The sequence below is a fragment of the Rhipicephalus sanguineus genome, chromosome 7 (assembly GCF_013339695.2).
Source record: "Rhipicephalus sanguineus isolate Rsan-2018 chromosome 7, BIME_Rsan_1.4, whole genome shotgun sequence".
Classification (NCBI taxonomy): Eukaryota; Metazoa; Arthropoda; class Arachnida; order Ixodida; family Ixodidae; genus Rhipicephalus; species Rhipicephalus sanguineus.
Genome location: NC_051182.1, coordinates 70381680 through 70402340, shown reverse-complemented (window position 1 = coordinate 70402340; position 20661 = coordinate 70381680). Strand labels below are relative to the sequence as shown.

General features: G+C 45.1%; 2 protein-coding genes across 4 annotated transcripts in view; one reads left to right on the top strand and one right to left on the bottom strand.

Moving 5' to 3' along the window:
• LOC119399525 (uncharacterized) overlaps positions 1 to 16886 on the bottom strand; it is a 37885-nt gene extending 20999 nt beyond the window's left edge. For 2 of the 3 annotated variants that reach the window (XR_007416875.1, XM_037666337.2), the window contains exons 1-3: positions 16310 to 16453; positions 12867 to 12947; positions 9800 to 9830 (exon numbers count right to left, since the gene is read on the bottom strand). Coding sequence is in view for 2 of the 3 variants with exons in the window: in XM_037666337.2 (XP_037522265.1) it covers positions 9800 to 9830; positions 12867 to 12947; positions 16310 to 16377 (180 nt within the window). In the remaining variant the exon portion in view is untranslated. Of the gene's footprint in view, positions 1 to 9799; positions 9831 to 12866; positions 12948 to 16309; positions 16454 to 16692 lie in introns of those variants that run through there. The other variant, XM_037666338.2, reaches the window with a different exon arrangement.
• Positions 16887 to 17723: 837 nt separating this feature from the next.
• LOC119399524 (adenylosuccinate lyase) overlaps positions 17724 to 20661 on the top strand; it is a 35894-nt gene continuing 32956 nt past the window's right edge. Inside the window, exon 1 of the mRNA XM_037666333.2 lies at positions 17724 to 18207. Within this exon, the coding sequence (XP_037522261.1) occupies positions 18073 to 18207 (135 nt within the window). The 5' untranslated portion in view covers positions 17724 to 18072. The remainder of the gene's footprint in view (positions 18208 to 20661) is intronic.

The following is a 20661-nucleotide window of genomic DNA, read 5'->3' as shown; positions in this document are numbered from 1 at the left end:
TGAACAGTACACAGCCACTTTTCCAGAAGAGTGAATGACAACAGACGCTCCTGGTCTTCACCGCTCAAGATGGGGTAGGAAACAAACGTCAACAAATACAGGGTGGCCTGCATTAAAATGCCTGACTCAGGAATTGGCTACGAATCTTTCAAATTCATTTTCAGAAAAACCAAACTTGCAGTCATGTCATTTCACACAGATCGCCAGAGCATTGAAGAGAAAACATGTTGAAGATTTCATTCAGATCAGTGGACAATGATGAAAAACCGCTGGAGTTCCCCTTTAACGTGTGTAAGAACACATAATGTTGAAACCCATGCAGAGTGCAGCGCACTCGGGATTTTAAAAAGTCAACAATTAGATTAGCTCCTTATTTTGATCGCTGAATTGAGTTTGATGCTAAAATTTTTCAGTCTTTTCAAAGTTTCCATGTCATATTTACAAGTGGAAACCGTAAGCACACAGAGAGCGATGGTAGAATGTAGACGTGAAAGGAACACTGGAAGTGTATAAGCTGCAAGTGTTTTACTTTTCTTTATCTAATTATTTTGTTTTTATTGCTGTATATTTTCAGCAAAAAAAAAAATTGGACACCTTATAGAATGTGGCTGGAAAAGGTCTAGGAAAAAATACAGATCTCAGAGATCACTTTTCTTACTGCATCCGGTGGAAGCAAATACAAGGGGGGGAGGGGAGGGTCCAATACCCAACACAGGTGTTGGGTATTCGACCCACAAACGAACACACACACACAAGGCATACATACATGCTATGAGCCGAGGCGATCAAAAGAAATTCGAACAGTGCAGCATGTTGGTGCTCTGCTGTTTGCATTTGTTTTGATCGTGCCCTTCCTTGGCGGCAATAAAAAGATGTTAAGAGTCACCCTTGATTGCATCATGGATGACTCTAATGTCTGGATTACTACGTAGGTTACGAGTGCTTGAAAACACATGTGAACAGTAGAGCGCGTACCTGCCAACCTCACAGCATGAAAATTCGGGAGACCGCAGCGGGGGGGGGGGGGGGGTCTTTTTTTTTTTGCATAGCGGAAATTACTGAGACTGGAGACTGCTGACATCAGAAAGGAATAAGGATGTTTGTTTTGAGCTGCTTGAAGCAACTTTTTTACTTGTGAAGGCACCAAGGCAGTTCACAGGCTCACGTGGTACAGAATCCGTACTTGTCACCTCTCCGCGAAGTCACAAAGCACGGAAACCCAGCTGTGTATGAGTCCAGAAACATTTGCAAGTACTTTGATTTTGACGCCGTCATCGACCTTCTAACTGAACTCTGGAAACACGCGACCCCCACGGCAGAGGGCGTAGCGTACAAAATGCAGGGGCCAAGATGGAGACGCAAAAGTTCTGGCTAGGCTTAACGAAAACGATTGCCGCAAATGAACTGAACAGTGGCCGGAGCGGCAAGATTGCGACACGCGGCGCTGTTTCTCCCAAGCACGCCGATATCGAGAGTGCAAAGCACAATGGGGGCCGCTTACTTACCGCCGGTCTGCCGGCCACCCCTCCTCTGGAAAATGGAATGTGCTCGACAGTCTCGTTATCGGAGCGCTTGTGCAGTGCCGCGGCTCCGGCCGCTGTGCACTTTTGGCAATCTTTTTCCACTGAGACTGTACCTTTTCCCTCGCCTTCTTTCGGTACGGTGGCGAGCGCTTCTCACGGCCAGCCGGCCAGCCTTCGCCCAGATGCACAGTGCCTAGAATGTACTCAGCGGTACTCTACGATATGGTCACAATGAAATAGAAGTGTGGTCGCGAGTGCTTTTCCGCAGCACCGCCACAGCAGGAAAGGCTGACGTGCGCGCATGATTTTAAAAAAAGAGAGAAAAAAAAAAACCCGCCTCTGCTGTGGTGGCCACTTTTCGGGAGATTCAACATGACATTCGTACAATCGGGAGATTAGGTCCAAATTTGGGAGTCTCCCGGACAATTCGGGAGAGTTGGCAGGTATGCAACACTGTTTGCATTTATTTTTATCTCAATAGTACATCCCTGTGGAGAAACATAATGCAAACACAGACGCAAGAGAGCCAAACAACACAAATGCAAACTATCGACCGAGAGGTCGCACGTCAAAGGAGAAGGTACAGAGTCGTCCACATTTAAGCTGAACACCTCATTAGTATTCAAGACCTCATTGAAGCTGTTGTTTAACACATAATTCGGAAAATCATTACTGTGTTTGTCGACACCATGATTAGACGTTCTATAACGGGCATTGCACTTGTGAAGTATAAGAAACGTTCTAGTTTTACCGGTTTGAATACTAATGAGGTGTTCAGCTTGGATGTGGTCGACCCTGTACATGCAAAACTAACCTATGCATACTCAGAAATGGCAGCAACAGCTGTTAACATGGCACACATGGCGGTCTATGCAAGAGCTATGAAACAGCTTAAGCACGTCATTCCTTCTTTACACAAGGTAATCAAATGCTGAGTCATGCGTGCACATACAATAATGTTAACATGCCAAGCATCAACCATAAGACGGCATTTACGTTGTCCGGTTCGCTTCTGTTGGCATTTGCAAGCGTTAAGGTTAAGCGACAACTACGAATTCCTACTGGCTAGCTCAATGTTCTGGGTATGGAAGTGTTGTGATGCTTCATTTCAAAAAAGTGAATGAAAACAAGACGCTCTTTGCAAGACAGCCTCTGATGAGGCATTCTCACAGTTGAAACTTCCGCCAGACATGCTCCTTAAGACTGAGGAAAGGGATCTGCTTATTTTTTAACCTGCGCCTTTACAACACTGAACTGCTACAGCAGTTGAGGACATGGGATGGTACAGCACTCAATTGCTGGAGCTGTCCCATGACTTTTTTAAAGATCAAACTGTAGGCATTTCCACTTTATTCATGTAAAGACAAACAGATGCTTCAAAACGAAATAAAAAGAACCCACAAAGAGATGAAAGTGAAGCCAGCTGCAGAAAAAAAGGCCTCTGAAATGATTATAGCTACAAGGTATATTTGCGCTCATATTTGCATCTGTTTATTTCGCATTTGAAGTTCAATGAAAACAACCAAATTAACATCGGCTTGACCAGCTCTCTGGCAGTCTTGCCAAATAATTTGTTTTTGTGTTTGACAGGGCAAAGTTGCCAAAAAGCACCGTAAGAAATGTGCTTTCAAAAATTGCATATCTCTTTTGTTCTAACGCAGATAATAAATATCTACTTGAAGATTTGAAATCTGCAGAAAAAACTGAACATCCCTATTAAATTTCATTCAGTTAACCCAACTAATAAAATTTTTCAAGACCCACGTTTCCCCTCAACTGCAATGCCGAGCTATCTTCTATGATGAACAGCAGATGTCTGATACAACCTTCCAAGACCGGATGGAGAAACGAGCCCACAACCTACCATGGCAGCTGTGCCTGAGGCATGCATGACAAATGTGGCTTCGCTGACGGCACGTCTCCCCAGCTGCTGCTCAGCCTAGCAGGTGGTGGGGATCGAAGCAACAATTTGCCTTGCTGCAAGTTCCCATTTTTCCAATGGTGGCTTGCCTAGCCTCCACTTTCCCTTTCCATGTTTTGCATAGTCCGCGCTTTCAAAGACTGCTAGGCTGGAGGTATATTGATTGACTGACTTCTGGGGTTTAACATCCCAAAGTGACACTCAGGATTTTAATAAGAATAACGCTTTTGTGAAATCAAGGGGAGACACGGGTCTTCTAGAACAAAAAATCGCCAAAAAATCGACTTTTTGAAATATTTTTTTTCGCAATCTAGACGCCCTAAAGAATCTATTGCTGCGATATTAACGCGTTCCGCCGAGTATTTATTTTGTTATTGCGCTCTAAAGAGAGCTTTATGATCGCTTTCGCTCGAAAACGCCCCCCGAAAACAGGCAAATTCAATGCCGTCGCCTGCGGTAACCGTTGGCCGCAGCGCGGCCATTTTGGAATCATTCGAGAGCTGAATTCTTCTACATTCCGTTTTTAGCGAGAAAACACCTCTAGGTCTGGCGACTATGGAGCTGCACGCCAACGAAAAAAAGAAAATACTCGCACGGCATTGGCGCGTTTGTACCACGTGGGGTGAATCCTGCTCTCTGATTGGACGACCGGAGTTTCGTCTGCCCGACCATGGAGGAAGGAAAAACTAATGACATCTTCGACAAATCGCACTGGTGCGCACCGGGGCGCCCTGGTGCGCCGTTTCGTCCAATCGTCGTAGCGCCTGGGTGCCCCGGTGCGCACCGGTGCGATTTGTCGAAGATGGCATAAGGAGAGGCCCTGACGTCACACTCGTGAAGCCTCCACATCGCAAACACCCGCATTGCCTCCTAGCGAAGGCGCAGCGAAACATTTCGCGACTTCCGTCTCGATGTTTGCAAGCGCATGCGCTCATCGCGAAACTTTGCAGCCTTTTTGTTTGTTTGTTTTTTGCCGTGCGAGCGGTGTAGTCGATTCACGCATGCTGCTCTTTGTGAGTGTTCTTTAGGGAAGCTACGCAATGCCCAGCTGTTGCGTATACCCGGTGCAAATCGCGTGCACGCGGACAGTACCGGGTGTCACTTTTCATGTGTACGTATACGTTCGCTTCATTGCTGATCACTAAGGCATGGTATTTGCGTGCGAAGCTCTCGGATGTGCGCTCTGTTGCTTGTTACTCATTCTGTCTACTCAGAACTCATGTGAACTTTTGTTTTTGGCGTCTGACGCGCCGTACATAACATGCGCTGAAGGCATCGTACGTTTTAGAGGCTGTGTCGTTCAACGAAAGGGCAATAAACTTTTGTTGTTATTATCGGACTACGTGATGTATGTATTGTTCGGTGTGCGCTCGCTGCGTGCTTGTGTTGTGTGCGCACTGGAATTACAAACTTTACGTGCACGATCGCCTATACAATTCAGCGGTGTCCTCTTTTCGACGTGAAGTTACGTCAACTATAGGTTGGCGTTGCGCCGCAACCGCTAATCGGGCAATCGGGCTAAGAGAACGGAAAAGAGAGATCTAACGCCCAGTAGGACGCGTAAGTCACTGCTAGGTGAGTTCGAATACAATGATGCAGGGGCTGAATGTTTTTGATTACGGCACGTACCGGTACTTTCTCTACTGTTGCACAAAAACGCTCGCTCGGGCCTGCCACGCACGAACAGCCTGGTAAACGTCTGCTTGCAACGTTTTACTACGTGCAAACCGCACAATACGCGCTAAGTTTACGCCGGGACTACAAATCTGAGCAGAAGCGAACCACCGCGGAGAGCACGCCGCGGGGCGTCTGCTGTTTTGTTTGCCCCATACCGGTTTGTTTGCCCCATAAATCTGACGTCACTTCCGCCACACTTTTCGCAATGCATTGGGATACGATAGGGCCTCTCCTGAGTTTTCCTTCCTCCATGTGCCCGACAATGCGAGACGCCTTGTCAAAAATTGTTCGGACGCGACGATGGCTGGCGGGCGACGCAAGTTCGCGACGGCTCATGCCTACGGCAAAAAACGCAAGCGTCGGTCTCGGATACCTAAAGCAGCATCGAGTGGATCGACGGCGACGAGCTCTGCGACATGCGCCAGCGGGTGTACGACATCCACCGAAGCTGCAGCCGCGCAAGCGATGCCTGTGGCCGACGACACGTCGAGGACAATGCGCGTTGACACGCTCCTTGTTTCAGAAGCTGAGAAAGTGGCGATTGAGCATAGCGCGGAAGCGCAACGCCAGAAGCTTTCTTCATTATCAGCTACGCGCCGAAAGCAGTCGCTTATCGGAGATTCCCCGGAAGCGGCGGGGTGCGGCACCGAGTTTACGCTGCTAAGCCTACCGCTGCTGAACAAACTGCTTCGGTGCGCGAAATGCGAATTCTGCTCCGGCCCTTTGAACGTTTCTGTGGAGATGTCAGCACCGGATGGAGCTCGCCGAGAGCAGGGGGGAATGCGACCTGCAACCCATTCGAAGTGAATGTGCTTGCTGCTCGGGCAGTTATGAGCACGGGAAATGGGCAGACCGTGCTAAACGACATTTTCTCGGCGCTGACCGTTTCTCGTCGCGGTATGCACAACAAAACCTACCAAAACTACGTAAAAACAAAGATGAACCCTGCCGCCGTGAACGCATCCGCGGGCGTCATGAGTGAGTGCGCGACAGCTGTGAAGGCCATCTATTACGAACTGAACTTCGGGAACCCCGGCAATATCGCAGTTTCATTTGACGGGACTTGGCTCACTCGTGGACACCTGTCACACATTTGTGTGGGAACTGTGATCGAACTCTTTTCGGGATACGTGCTGGACTTCAAAGTTCTATCGAACTTCTGTTTGGGTTGCGAAATCGGCCCCAAGGACGGTGACCCACGATACAGTGAGTGGCGAGCTCGTCATAAGTGCCAAAAAAACTCTTCGAGCAAGCCTGGCCAAATGGAGGTGGAGGCTGCCAAAATTCTGTTTGGCCGGTCCCTTGAAAAACATGGACTGCGTTACACAACGATGTTGTGTGACGGAGATAGCCGCGCTTTCAACAGCCTTCAGGAGGAGAAAGTGTATGGCTTTGTGCCCATCGAAAAGGAGGATTGTGTTAATCACATTCATAAACGAATGGGTGCTGCACTGAGAAACCTCTTGCAGAAGAGCAAAGGGGAAGGTCGGCCAAGCCTCGGTGGCAAAGGCAAGCTCACTGCTGAGCTTGTTACAAAGCTTACGAATTATTATGGCTGGGCACTCAAGGCACACCAGGGAAACATTGATGAGATGGAGAATGCTGTCCTTGCCACGTACTATCATGTGACTTCACGGTGCTCATTCACGGTGCCCAAAAGGCGATGAATCATGGTGTGCACACAACAAGGCAGTGGCAAGGCAGCAGGCTCCTCCCAAGCACCGGTACAACCTCCCTGAATACGTTGCTGAAGCCCTCCTCCCAGTGTACACTCGCCTCTCTGATCGGAAGCTGTTGGAGCGCTGTCAACGAGGCAAAACTCAGAATTCAAATGAGAGCCTCCATTCAGTAATCTGGTCGCTTGTGCCAAAAACCAAACACGCCTCGCTCTTCACAGTCGAAACTGCTGTTGCGGAAACAGTCGCCCGGTTCAATGCCGGAAAGAAACGTGCCTCTGAGGCCATTTTGAAGGAGCTGCATTTGAGTCAAGGAGCATAGATGTTGAAAGGTGTCTAGAAAAGGACCAGCGGCGGCTAGCGGCATGTGACAAGAAGCATACCAGAGCAGAAAACTTCAGGAATGCCATGAAGAGGAGGCGTGTGAAAGAAAATGATAGTGATTATGTGCCTGGTGGCTTCTAGAGCGAAAAGGACTTCCATCTGTTGCTTTTTAGTGGCAAGAAGAAACCTATACCAAGTCTTCAAACTTCTTTCTGAGTTTTCTCAAAATCCGTTTTTCGCCTATGTGCTATACTGTTGCCCACAGTATCTTTTGATCTTGTGATCAGATTTGAATGATTCTTGTTGCAATTGAAAGCTTATGAGTTCCTATACACAATAATACTACTAAATTATAGACTTGGTCAAGAGAAAATTTTTTATATGCTGATAAAACTGATTAAAATTTTCATGTTCCCAACCATTACATTACAGATGGCAATAACTTTCATAAAAATATAGCTAAAATTACAGTAATGGTTTAGTTGTGATCCTTGATTGTTCTAGAATATGGCCATATCAAGTTTTCTAGGATATTCAATGATTAAATTGCAGAACAATTGGGCAATTTGATCATTCATTATTTATTTAATATCTCAAAAACTACTTGAGCTAAGAAAAAAATGGATTGCATATCTGTTTATAGCAGGTTAAAATATACATTGCCTGAAAATTTCATTTGAATATGACAATAAACAGAAGTTTTTTTTAGAAGACCAGAGTCTCCCCTTAAATCTCTCTGACACGCATGCACTCAAGTGCAACGTAGCAAGTCAACAAAGAAAGTGGAAACATATGATTGAAGCAACGAAAGCGAGTCAAAAACAAAATTCTGGAGTTTTGCGCGCAATATTCACGACATGATTATCAGGCACACAGTACTGGAAGACTGAATTGATTATGACCACCTGGAATTCTTTAGCGTGTGCTTATGTCTAAGTAAACAGGCATTTTAGCATTTCACCCGTTTAAATATGGCCACGGCCAGCAATCATACCCACATCCTCGAGCTTAAAGAAGTGGCGACACAAAAATTCGGACACAATTTGACTGTTACATCACACAAATGGGAACATATAGGTGCCATCTGTACAATATCAGCCACAAATGCAGCCTAAAAAGTATTTTAATTGAGTTTTGAAGTTCGTGATTGTGCCAAATCGGAAATAGAAGCAAAAAGTGACGAGGTCATTGAGTGGGGCCCTATTGTAAACAATGTATGTCACGAGTTCTGGTTGGATTACTGGAGGCATACACGAGATGGACAACACTGGTAGCGACACCTGATGATGCAGAGCTTAACCAGAGACCTAGAAGCATAACATTGCAGCGACTTACCCACTTACTGACTCTGTGTAAAGCATTGGCAGTGAAATAACAGGCAACTCACCGTATTCTCATTGTTTTTTTTTTATCGACAAGAACACAAACACAACTGAGAAAACAGAAAAAGAAAATTATTGTACTTGGACAAAACGCCTCAAGATGTCGCTACCAGCTCTGTGGCTATTGCTACTGCTGCAGCCGTCAACAGCTCCGGTCACATATCCGCAAACATTAAGAAGTCTACAGACAAACTAAAGCTCTTTACTGCCAGGATCGTACTGCGCAGTGGACAGGTAAATGCTTCGGCGGTCCAACGTGCATACGGGGGATTGGTATGCCTTGAGAACACAGCATTGGCCAATCTAAATACGAGTCAGTAAAGCATATATCAAGTCACTTACATGTTACACATAAACACGGTTACAGAGCGCGAATGTTGTGATTTCACTGCTTTACAGATGATCGGAGCCAAAATGTTTCAGCACGCCTAATGCTGTGGCTGCTCCAAGCCTCACGAAAAATGTCGCCTCAGTTGACGTTGACAAGAACAAGATCGCAGCCACCAGCGAGTTTTCCAAAGTGAATCGAGCTTTTCTGACTGATTTTTACACTCCTCCCAGCTCCTTCATCCATCACCGCACTAGATAAGCAACCTAGTTTGACGATAGAGGAAACAACCACTCGCAATCCCCCTCCCTGCGTAGCTTTCAGCGTGCTCGCTAGTACAAAAGGGGAAAGCGCTTGATGCATGTGACAAATCCTTGCAACTCTGTTTGTACTTGAAGGAGTCTAAAAATTTTTGTGGCAGCCAATTCGTGAGGCAATAAGGTTTTTAATGAAGCCGTTCGACGATTACTTGGAAAAGTGTTGCAGGACCCCTTTAACGAAGACTGCAGCTGTTGCTAATGAGTGTCCTGTAGAACATTTTGTCTATGTTGACAGTGAACAGCTTACGCTATGCATAGGGTAGACAACAGTTGATCTGGTACAGCACTTCCGCTCCTGCACTATCCTCTAGCGGCACAGCTTCTGTTCACATTGTGGATTAGGAGGTGTTGCTTTATGCCAGAAGGGGTTGTTCGCTCGTATGCTGCTGGAAATCCAGCTATCCGAATATAGCCACGACACATTTGTGGCAACTAGCATGAACCTATGCCCTTTGCATTCAATCAGGCCAAATCATAAGACAAACCTGAAGCCAAAACATGCTTCGACTACACCTTGTAGCATGGCCGTTTTCAATATTCAGCATAACCATTTTATCATTAATAGCAGAGTGCAAGTTGCAATCATCCCTCATAAAGGCCAAGCTCATTTCTCTGACATTACACAAATATGCAAATAAGTTGACTTACGTCTTCGTCCACCGTGTCATGGGAGTTGACCCTAGAACAACAGGCCAGAAGAGATGGTGTTAACATTGTGCGGTTAGCATGGTTTGATACTTTTTGCAACTTTTCATTAGACGATAAATAGTTTTGAGAGTACACTACCATACTAAACTGATCTTGCAGTTCTTTTTGTTTTTGTTATTGTACTATTGACATGTGTTTTGAGAAACTTTGCAGAAGGAAAATGCATGTACATGGAGCTCAGGATGCCCTTCCGGTCATGGTTGCAGCAAGGTGTCGCAACACAAAACACTGCAATGCACTCAAGAGTGTAGCAAAGTACAAAGCAAGTTTTCGAAGCGCTGTGTGGTGTTCCTATGTGCCTTCTCATGTCCGTGTTTCCTTTCGCGCTACACCAAAAGCCTTTCATATGAGTATCCAACAAGCTCATGTTGCAACCCTCTTCGAATCAACGTCATGTAGGCCATAAGTACCACAGTAGGTGTTTGGATGAGCAAAGAAAAGGGAACCAAGGGATTTAGTTATAACTAGTGGGAACAGGAAAAGCATGGAGGAAACAAGCTACTACACGAAAAAGAAAATCTCGAATGTAGGAATAGCGATGAAAAGGAAAATGAAAGTAGCAGACAAAACCACGCCAAACATGGTTTTGTCTGCTTATTTCTACATTTCTAACAAATGTAGAAATAACTCTACAATTGAGCTGTTGTGCCAACTGCCCTCCCTTACACTTCTGAAAGTATTTTCTGTAGGAAAGGTACCTTTATTTATCAATTAATTCAAGGTATCTTGCAGGCCTGAAAAAGTCATTGGGCAAAGGGGGGTTTCAGAAAAATGTTTAGGGAGCTAGCAGACTTATAAACAAATAAAAGAACATTGTTAATGATTGCCCCGGAAGTGTCGGCTATTGCCGCTCACAGTCAACGCAGCAGATGTGAGAGATCTTTTTTACCAGAGACACGAGTTGTTTTTTTTTTTGCTTAGTCTGACACTTGTGGTGTATAAAATTCAAGCGTAAAACCTGAAGCAAACAGGATGTGCACTGAATGTAGCTCGGTTTTCCTAACATGCAGGCAGTACATGTCTAATACTACTGCACACAATAATCTAAAGGTAAATTGGTGTTTTAACACAGAATTGAGAATTTAAATAATTTTACATTTTGTATTTGCTTTTTGTTGTAATAAATCGCATAGAATATTAATGGAAAAAAAATTGCCAGGCCTGCACGGAAGACGCAGCACAGTCACAACGAAAGCTAGAGGAGTGGCCTTTCTAGAGCCCGTTGTAAACTCTCTTGGGGCAACTAATACAAGTACACTTGCAAGGTACCCACTACTCCATAAATCGTCACAATTTTCATGAAGTGGGAAGCACCCACTGTGCCATTATTCATCCTTCTGTGGAGAAGCGTGGTGCCCGCTCTACAGATCTGTAAGGCGTTATGTGCACTTCGTGCTGTAGCTGATGATGATGAATTATGGCTGAGCCTTTTGTAGTGGGTTGGAAGAATTCAACGGCCCTTTCTTTGAGCAATTTGCTTTGTGTGATGCCTGGTTGTTATTCTGCTCTTCTACGATGCTATATTACATATGTTAACGCAACTCCTTGCCCGACATGACACCTTATAGGGTTTTCTTGCAAAGGTGTTAGAAGCGCCGGTGTGGCTCTGTGGTAGAACACGTGACTGCCACGCAGAGGACCCGGGTTCAAATCCCATCCAATCCTGAAAATTTTTTCTCATTTCATTTTTTCTTATTCACGCGATAGCGGTTAAGAAAATCGGCGGCAGCGGACAACTACGGCACCAAAATTGGCTGTTGTTGTGGTTTCATAACAGCTTTCGCTGTAATAGAATATTGACAGAATAATGAATCAGCTTTTTGTAAGGAACAATGAAACAGTTCACTGTACGGTCCCATTTCAAATTACGGATTTATGACTAATCCTTGGAAATCAACTTGTAGACTAAGCCAAAATCTCACAGCAAAAAGTGTCAACATGAATGAATATATTCGACTGTACACAGCAATGGCATTATTATGATTACTAAGGTGAAACCCCCAAGTGCCTGATCAGACAATGGCCCTGAAAAGCACAGCATGCAGTATTAAAACCCATAGGACTTCAAAAAATTAGATAAAAAATAGGTTCGAGCCAGAATTGAACTCAGCCATTCTGCATTGCAGTTACACGTTCTACCACAGAGCACCACCAGTGCTTGAACGCACTTTGAAAAAAGACCCTGTACAGTCGTAATATTGTCGGGCAGAAGAATACAGTCATGCCATGCGAACTGTGTAACGAGCATGGTGTAAAGTTTACCACACATTACAGAGGGCTAAGCAGTAATGATCACCATCAGCCACAGCATTAACAACGTATGCAGCTGCGTAAGTTTGTGTATTGCCTTACAGATAGACGCACAGTGGGTGCTTTGCGAAAGTCTGCATATCTTTTCAATAGACATAAAAAGGCGAAAATGCTCGCATGAGGCATTCAGAGATTTGATTTAAGGCAAAACAGACGTGGTTATCTGTTTCGGCTCATTTGTTTTACATGAGTGCAGCCACGCTCTTGTCATCTTATGCTACAAGATGCCAAATTTATTAGATTTTGAAACCCTTGCATTCCGAAAATGCTTGAAGCTGTTGGTTAGTACCCAACAGAAACTCACAACAAAGACAATGATGACAGCAAGATTTCAAGCAAAGCGTAGTTTCCATATTCATAATAAATTGCTGGGGTTTTAAGAGCAAATACCACGATGTGACTATGAGGTATGATGTCTTAATGGGGGACTCTGCATTAATTTCAACTATCTGGGGTTCTTTAACATGCACATAAATCTAAGTAAACAAGAATTCTTTGCATTTCACACTCATGAAAATGTGGCCACCATAGCCAAGAATCGAACTCGCACCTGGGCTTAGCAACGCGCTAAGCTACCTCAGTGTGGTAAAAGCATGGTTTCAGACAGATGCTGAAGACCACCATGGTCATCACACTGTAACACACACATTTGTATGCCACACAAGGAAAAAAGAAAAGACAAACAGAAAATTCCTACCGTATCCTGAGGTTGTTTATCTTCTTTGATATGGGCATGAACTCGCAGCTCTCGTCGTTGCATGGGCGGGGACGCTTGCGGCTGGAAGAAGGAAACATTGACGAGAAAAACGTCACCGACTGTCCACTGCATCTTAAGACTCGGAATGTCACGCATACTTTCTTGTGTGGAACCGTCACTAGCCTGTGGTTTCTGGTAAAAAATCTTGTTTAGGATTTCCCATGTTATTTATTCATGCAAATCAAATTAAATTCGATTAACGGATGAAGGTGGCCTATGTACGCAAGAAACAGGGGTGGCAGCAAAATTGAAGCCCATTTTGAGTTCTTGAACATGCAATCTGCTGGCTTCTTTCTCCACTTCAAGCGCCTTACTATGCAATCCTTCCGGATCGTATTTGGCTAAATGTACGAGGCATTACTGCCTTTCTAGCGGCCACTGGCAAGCATGAAGGGGGGGTGGGGGTCAACAACCTTGCCATGAAGCCTTTATACACCTGCTGTGGCCCGCAGACAAGACAGACACATCCACACAGACACATCCACACATGGAGGTCTTGAAACCCCCAAAGTACTGGCTGCGTCCCTCCATGACACAAAACCTATCCCGCCATTAATGAAATACACGGTCTTTCAATTAGCAGATGCCAAGTCCTGGAAATGCGTGAATCCAATCAACAATATTATCAACAACTAACTAGGTAGGGGTACTAGCAGTCTAAAAATCTTATGGCATGCAGGCAGGTGGTATAGTTTTGAAAAAGTGCTATCCATAATGTCAGTGACGAGTACATTATCGTTTAATGGCTGTATTCTAAAATCGAGCTGATATTACGCATTTTCGCGGGACCTGCGTCCCATACACTTTTGACTGTTCCTGCACACGTGCGTGCCTCAAGGAACAAAGGCACATTTCTGGGTAGCTTCACGTGAGGTCCATGCAGTGAAGGAATAGAGTCACCACGTGTGTTATCCATTTAAGTCAACAGCAGAGCTTTTGAAAATGAGAAAATGCCAAAAAAGAAAAATCTGAGTGGCGCAAGCGAATCTGAACTACTGTGCCTCTCATATGACATTAGTAATGACCGATACGAAAAAGGTACAGAAGACTGTGTTCACACAACGATTATGTCGATTCTTCCATTTTGGCACCAGTGATTCAAATCGAGCAGCAGCACCTTCGGTGACTTATCTTTTAAGCTTTCAAAACTATTTGGTGGCAAACACAAAACAACTGACTTCTGGATGAGCAATGTACGAATCTAATTGAGCCTAATATATTCCATCACCTTAACTTGTTACAAATGTTTTACAAAAACTAAGCAGACTTCTGCCACTAAACTTTTTGCAAGAGTTTCTACTTTCACACATCTACATCTGCAACATGTTTTACTCCCTGATATATAGCTAAGCAACTGAGATATGTTCCAACTCCCGCTAATGCCAGTTTATTTCTTTCATCATGAAACATTCCTCTACAGGACAAATCTCATAAAGCTTCCACGAGTGCCTAACACACAGTGACAGCCATCTATGCACAATGATAAAATGGTAACACTAACAATGCCAACAAACATGCTGATTGAGTCGCAGAACCATTTCTTTTAATGAGAAAGGTTCAGCTGTATAAGTAAATTATGATTATACAAAGCACTAAGAAATGTCATGAAACGAAAAGTGAGTAGTGCAATCCCCTTGATTTTTCAGCATCAACACCCAGCAGTGTCACGAATTTTCAGAATCACAATCAATTTTATTGTAACTGGTACAAAGATTATACAGTATAGTGATAATATATGGAAGGAGGCCCAATTCCATGTTTTCAAGTTTCTTTTCCGTTTATCCTTTACAGTAAAGAAAGCTTGAAATTGTATTCTAAAACAGCCACACACTACGCTTGTATTATGAATTTTTAACAAGCTACAAATGGCAAGTATGAGAAAATGCTTTGATATCAGCGTCCTCACACCGATATGCCAAAGCTGGGGGCTTCAGCATGAAAGAAGAAAATTTTGAAGTTTGCTCCTTTTCAAGTAATCTCATTTCATTAAAATGAAACCTCTTACAGTGCAAAATAATTAAAGGTTTTGAAGGAGTAAATTAAATTGAAAACACTAAATGACCTGGCTGATCAATTACTCTCCAGCACTGATATGCCAGCATGCTAATGTACCAGCACACTGATGTCATGACATCAAAATCATAACATCATGGTGAGCTGGTGACGCAGCTTCAAGGGTGTGTTGCCAGGTGTGTTTCATTTCTGTATCTTTTATGGCTTATCAACTGTGTTACAAAAGGTGGCTTTCATTGTCACTGCAGAAAACCTAATTTCCTAATACAGCTCTTTAATGGCCCTTAAATGTTTTGAATCTCGTTGATACTTTAGTAAAATTCCTTCACTTACAATTCTGCTGACATGATTGTCAAGGATTAACACAACAGCAGCTTTGCAAAGCCTATCAGCAAGCTGAGTCAGTGCAGTAGATATTACGTGCATAATTTTAGGCCATGGGATGCAAGCAGCATACACAAGAAACCAAAATCCACTGCCACTCTGCAAGCAGGTTTGTAAGCAAGTGGAACAAGAACTGTTTGCACGTCTTTGTCTATCACATTGCACACAAGGCTCATCTTTTTTTCACAGATGCACACGAACTCATCACTAACGCATATATTAATGGCAAGCCTGTTTGCGCCAGTCATATCAGACGTTTGTTGCCGTCTTTAGGCATGCAGCCTTAGAGACAGCACAAAACTCTTTGTAACTGGGAAAGTAGTAGACCCGACTACTACCCCTTATCGGTGTTGATGTCATCACCATCAAGGTAGTCCTTTGTTCGGCGAGCTATCGCACGACGAAACTTCGAGGATGCCGCGATATTTAACACGAGAGCATACTACATGTATACCGATCGACGCACTAATGTTTATCTCGCACGCAATTGCTGCATTTCGCTTCCTCGTTTCCCCAAAAAGGCAATTTCGGGAGACTATCCCATCTGCAGCAGAGTTACTGGTGACGAAGTAAAGTTTCCAGTTCGGGAAATGCCGGAAGGTTAGCTGACCTTCGGCAAACGCCTGCAGTAAACTCCGCGACGCGCGTTGACACAGACGAAAGGAACTGAGCCGAATAGTTTACAGGAGTGACGCGGTACTTTACAACGGGGTGCCGCCATTTCACATCCCTATCTGGGCAGCGCACAAGACACGCGATGTTCACGGCACACAAATCCTCTGAGCGGCTCGGCTAGCCTTAGGGAAGTCACCGGGGTAGTACAAACACGCGAAAACAAAATTCCGAACGTAGCTGTCGCGTGGCCCTCGAAACCTACGAGCGCGCAAATCTAGGGTAACCTCAACAAAAGCAAGAAAATAATGCCATCGATTCCAACACCGACCGCACTCGCCGTCAGTTGGAAATGGTGTTAGGTTTTCACTCACGACATTTCCTGGCGCAACACGCAAGGTCGCCGCGACGGCGACAGTGCTCCCGAACAAGCTGTCAGCATCAAAACAGCGGCGCATCAGCTAAGACGGCCCATGGTGACAAGTGGAGGGGAGGGCCCGATGACGTAGGTGATGCGTGCATGCAGGGAGCAGCCGTATCGCGCCTGGTCGAAGTCCGTTTTCGTTTTTCCTGCGCTGTCTCTTTCTTCAAAAGCGCCAAGGCAAAAGTCGAGAGCGCCGTATGGGAATAGAAGCCCTGCATGGCCCGTACGCGCGAGGTGCAACGATCCCCAAAATGAGCACTAAAAGAAGGAATGGCGCATCCTTGAGGGGTTTGGATAGGAAGACAGCGCTAACGCGAAGACGTCGTGACTTACGAGCCTTCTGTCAGCGTCATGTCGACCGGCAGCGAGGCTTGAACGGCCGCCACAAGACTGAGTGCCCGCGCAAGACGGCGAACTGCAACGTCTCTGCGACAACTCCCACTTCGAAACTAATCGAGCTCCGCCATGTTGGACGGCTCGGAATGGACAGGAAACGCGCGCGGCGCTCTGGCGGCGGATGCCGCCGACATCGCCGCAGCAATGTGGAAATTTACATCTCACAGGCACAGCTGTCTCACAGCGCAATTTCGATCGCGATATGCTTATACCAGTGTCACACGGTGCACTGCTGATCGTGGTTAAGTCCGATCAAATTTCTCAACAGTTGATAGGCTCCCTTCTGCAGCTTACGCCAACCACGATCAAGAAACTCGACCCGGATCAGGTCCGATCGCTATTCAGTGTGACCATGTTATAACCATGTTATGGTGGCCATAACCTTGTGTCCTGGTGTGCGCCACCGGAAATATTCAGGCAGGATGCGTATGGGTGTCAATCTCAGTTCTCAGTAGAGAACTACGATCCTGCTCGGAGCTCAATCGCAATCGAAAGTGCCCGCGTGTGGCACTTAGTTTCGTTTTCAGCGTCATCATACAAACACACTAATCGGCTGTTAATTTTTGTGCACGCCGAATCAACGTTACTAGAGTAGGTTAGTCTAGTAACTTAATTTTAGTGTGCAACGAAACCATGAACAAAACCGTCAAGAAGGTCCCCTGGCGATGGTTGAATTTTGAGTATTAGGTGCACATCTCAAAGGCTATGCTTTTGTGTACTGCACTCACATAGAGTTTCATGAACTCTATGTGCACTCAGCATGGCACTCAGCGCCGCACACCACAAATACGTCATAGCCGCCATCTTCTATGAATTAAAAAAAAAAAAAAGCCATAGCACGCGTAACACATGCGTAACAGGACGTGCGATACGTCCAGCTGTTTAGCACAGATGTTATCATTTAAATATTCGTGCGCCGTGCGGCACGGGCGCTCCCACACACCCATGTGTCGTGCATAAACCGCTCATAGCGGGCTAGCGTAGTTGATTAAATTGTAATTACAGCGGCACATAGCCGAAGGCCGCTACAGACGCACGAAGGTGCTACTACAGCGGCGGGTGCCGGCGGCAATAAATCTGACGATTGTGTAGCAGCGGAGTGGTCAGACCCGTCGGAACACTCGCGATGTCGCAGCTGCGATAAGATACCGAGCGGCGAGGAGGAAGACGAAGAAGGCGTGCGACGCCGCGGAAAGGTCGTCACGCGAAGTTGCGGCGAAGAAGAGCGGTCGCCGCTTCACCGCTAAGCGTCTTGCCCTACCCCACAGAAAGTTTATTCGCGTAGTTCGAGCCTTTCCTAAGCACCCCCGTGCCATCATGAGCGCGTACACCAAGTACCAGACTCCGCTGTCCTCGCGCTATGCCAGCCCGGAGATGTCTTTCGTGTGGAGCGACCAGAAGAAGTTCTCGACTTGGAGGAAGTTGTGGATCTACCTGGCTACCGCCGAAAAGGTAAACCCCACAAATGCCTCTTGGTGTAACCATCCAACAAGTAGCCAGCGGTAAACACCGCTAATCGTGGGGCAACCGGCGTCCCGTAGCAGACGAACTCTGCGTGAGCAGACGGATTTTCTGCTTCCCGTCTAGACAGACCGATAAGATTGCGCGCTGCAAAGCGGTGTTGTCTTCATTAAGCTGGATGACTAGTGGTTATGGTGCTCGACGTGCTGGCCCGAAGGTCGCGGGGTCGAATCCCGGCCACGGCGGCCACATTTCGATGGAAGAGAAACTGCTCGAAGCCCGTTTCCTTAGGTTTAGGTGCATGTTAAAGAACCCCAGGTGGTCGAAATTTTCAGAGCCCTCAACTTCGGCGTCCCTTGTGATCAAATCAATAATTGGGCTCGTGGCAGGCAAGCTGGATCAGTACTCTTTCAGCAAGAGCTTAATTTAATGCTTTAAATTTAGCGAACTTTGTAAAACCTTTCCGCTGAAGCCCCCAGACAAAAGAAGTCCCATTTCCAGCCGGATTATCGAACCGGAAATCGTTCCAGCTGGAAAGACATAGTTTGATAATTCAGCTCAAAGCGGACGAATATCCAGCTGTTACATAGTCAGTTTCCAGCTGGAATTTCCCCATATTCCAGCTGGATATTCATCGACTTCGAGCTGAATTATAGTGCTGTATAGCTGAATCATCGAACTGGAAATCTTTCGGCTGGAAATGTTCAATAATCCAGCACGAAATGGAACTTTTTTTATCTGGGAGTGTACAAATGTTCGCTATTTTGCTCAAACTTAAAGGCTAAGGTTTAAAGGTTTCACTGAAAAACCATGGAATCAAGAGAAAACTGAAACATGCCTTGACATCATGCATTACACTAGCAACATTAAAAGACTCATATCGACAGTGAACTTTTCGTTTTATAGCTACGAAAAGCGCACCCAGCCGTAGAGAATAAATTTCTTTTAATGCCCACATTCTTACACAGACACGCTCAAACATGCTTGAGCGATAAACGAACTCATTGCAAAGCCGATCAAGTGCATCACAGGTGCTTGTCACATACACAGCTTACAACTACACAATTGACAATGAGCATTTTCAGTTAGATGACTCACCAAATGTTCCCTGCAAAACCTCTCAGGATCAAGGCTGCCCATGTGACAGTCAATCAAATGCACTCGCCGTAAAGTTCAACTACAACATCACCTGTTGCTGTAGCACATAGCGTGTAACGTATCATACTGCTTATCATGAGGGCACGGGTTTGATCCCTAGTTATTGTTAATGGCCTCATTTTGATGGACTGTAGACTTATATATAGATGCATTTTAAAGAACCCCGTGTGGCAGAAACTAGTCCGGAGTCCGTCATATCGTGCTTTTGGCGTGTCAAACCGTTAAACTTCATTTTGTTTTTATATGGGTGGACAAAAAAAGAACTAAAATTAAGCTCCAGCATACTAGATTCTTTGCTAGTCTAACGTAGACCTATATTTCTTATATATTTCTATTTCTTGTATTATAGCAGCCCAACCTAATTGTCTGTTTTGCTTAAATGTATCAGCCACTGCTGAGCGGGACAATGATTTTCGCTGAAAGTGGTGCAGCGTTCAGCAGGAAGCAATGGCGAATGCATACTTCATTCTTTCACGTAATGCCCGCAGCCAACAATTTGCGCGTGCATGTGTTTTAAACTATTTATACAGTTTCTTCTATGAAGACTCATGACATGGCTGACTCTATGGTTAGCCAACATTTAATTACTGTTTATAGTTAGAAGGGCTCATTCGAAAATGCTAACTGCTCGTTTTACACCTGCTACTCAAGTTGATGTTCTGGCATCCAGTACTGTTGCTATAATGTTGAACTAGCTAATGTCTGCATTACTAAATAGGCACAGGGGACAATGTCCGGCAATGGCTAACCATGTACACTGTGTAGGCTGTTTTTCATTGTGTTTTTTTTAAATAATAATCCTGGGGTTTTATGTGCCAAAATTTTGACTGTCTGGTGTTCTTCAACGTGCTTCTAAATTTATGCACACCTGCGTATACCTTAGCCAACCTAACCTAACATAAAACATGTGACCGCTGTGGCTGGGGATCAAACCCATGACCTTCGTTTCAGCAGCTGAGCATTGTAACCACTGTAACACTGCGGTGGCTGTTTGTTTGTTTTTGGAAGATTCTCTTTGGTTTTTCTCTGTCTTGGTCTCAGACTTCCCAAGCTTTTGTCTTGACAGCAACTTACATACTAGAAACACTTGAGTCGCAATATACATGATGCTCTGTTGTCCTTGTCTAGTATGTCTTATTGTGAATCTTAGTTACAAAACTCATGACAACACATCACATCACAAGGATAATCTTGATCTGTGACTTATTATTTTATTTAGTAGTACTGCCTGTCTCATACTTATCATAGCAGGATGGACAACACTCAAGTATGGGATATGTAAGGTCA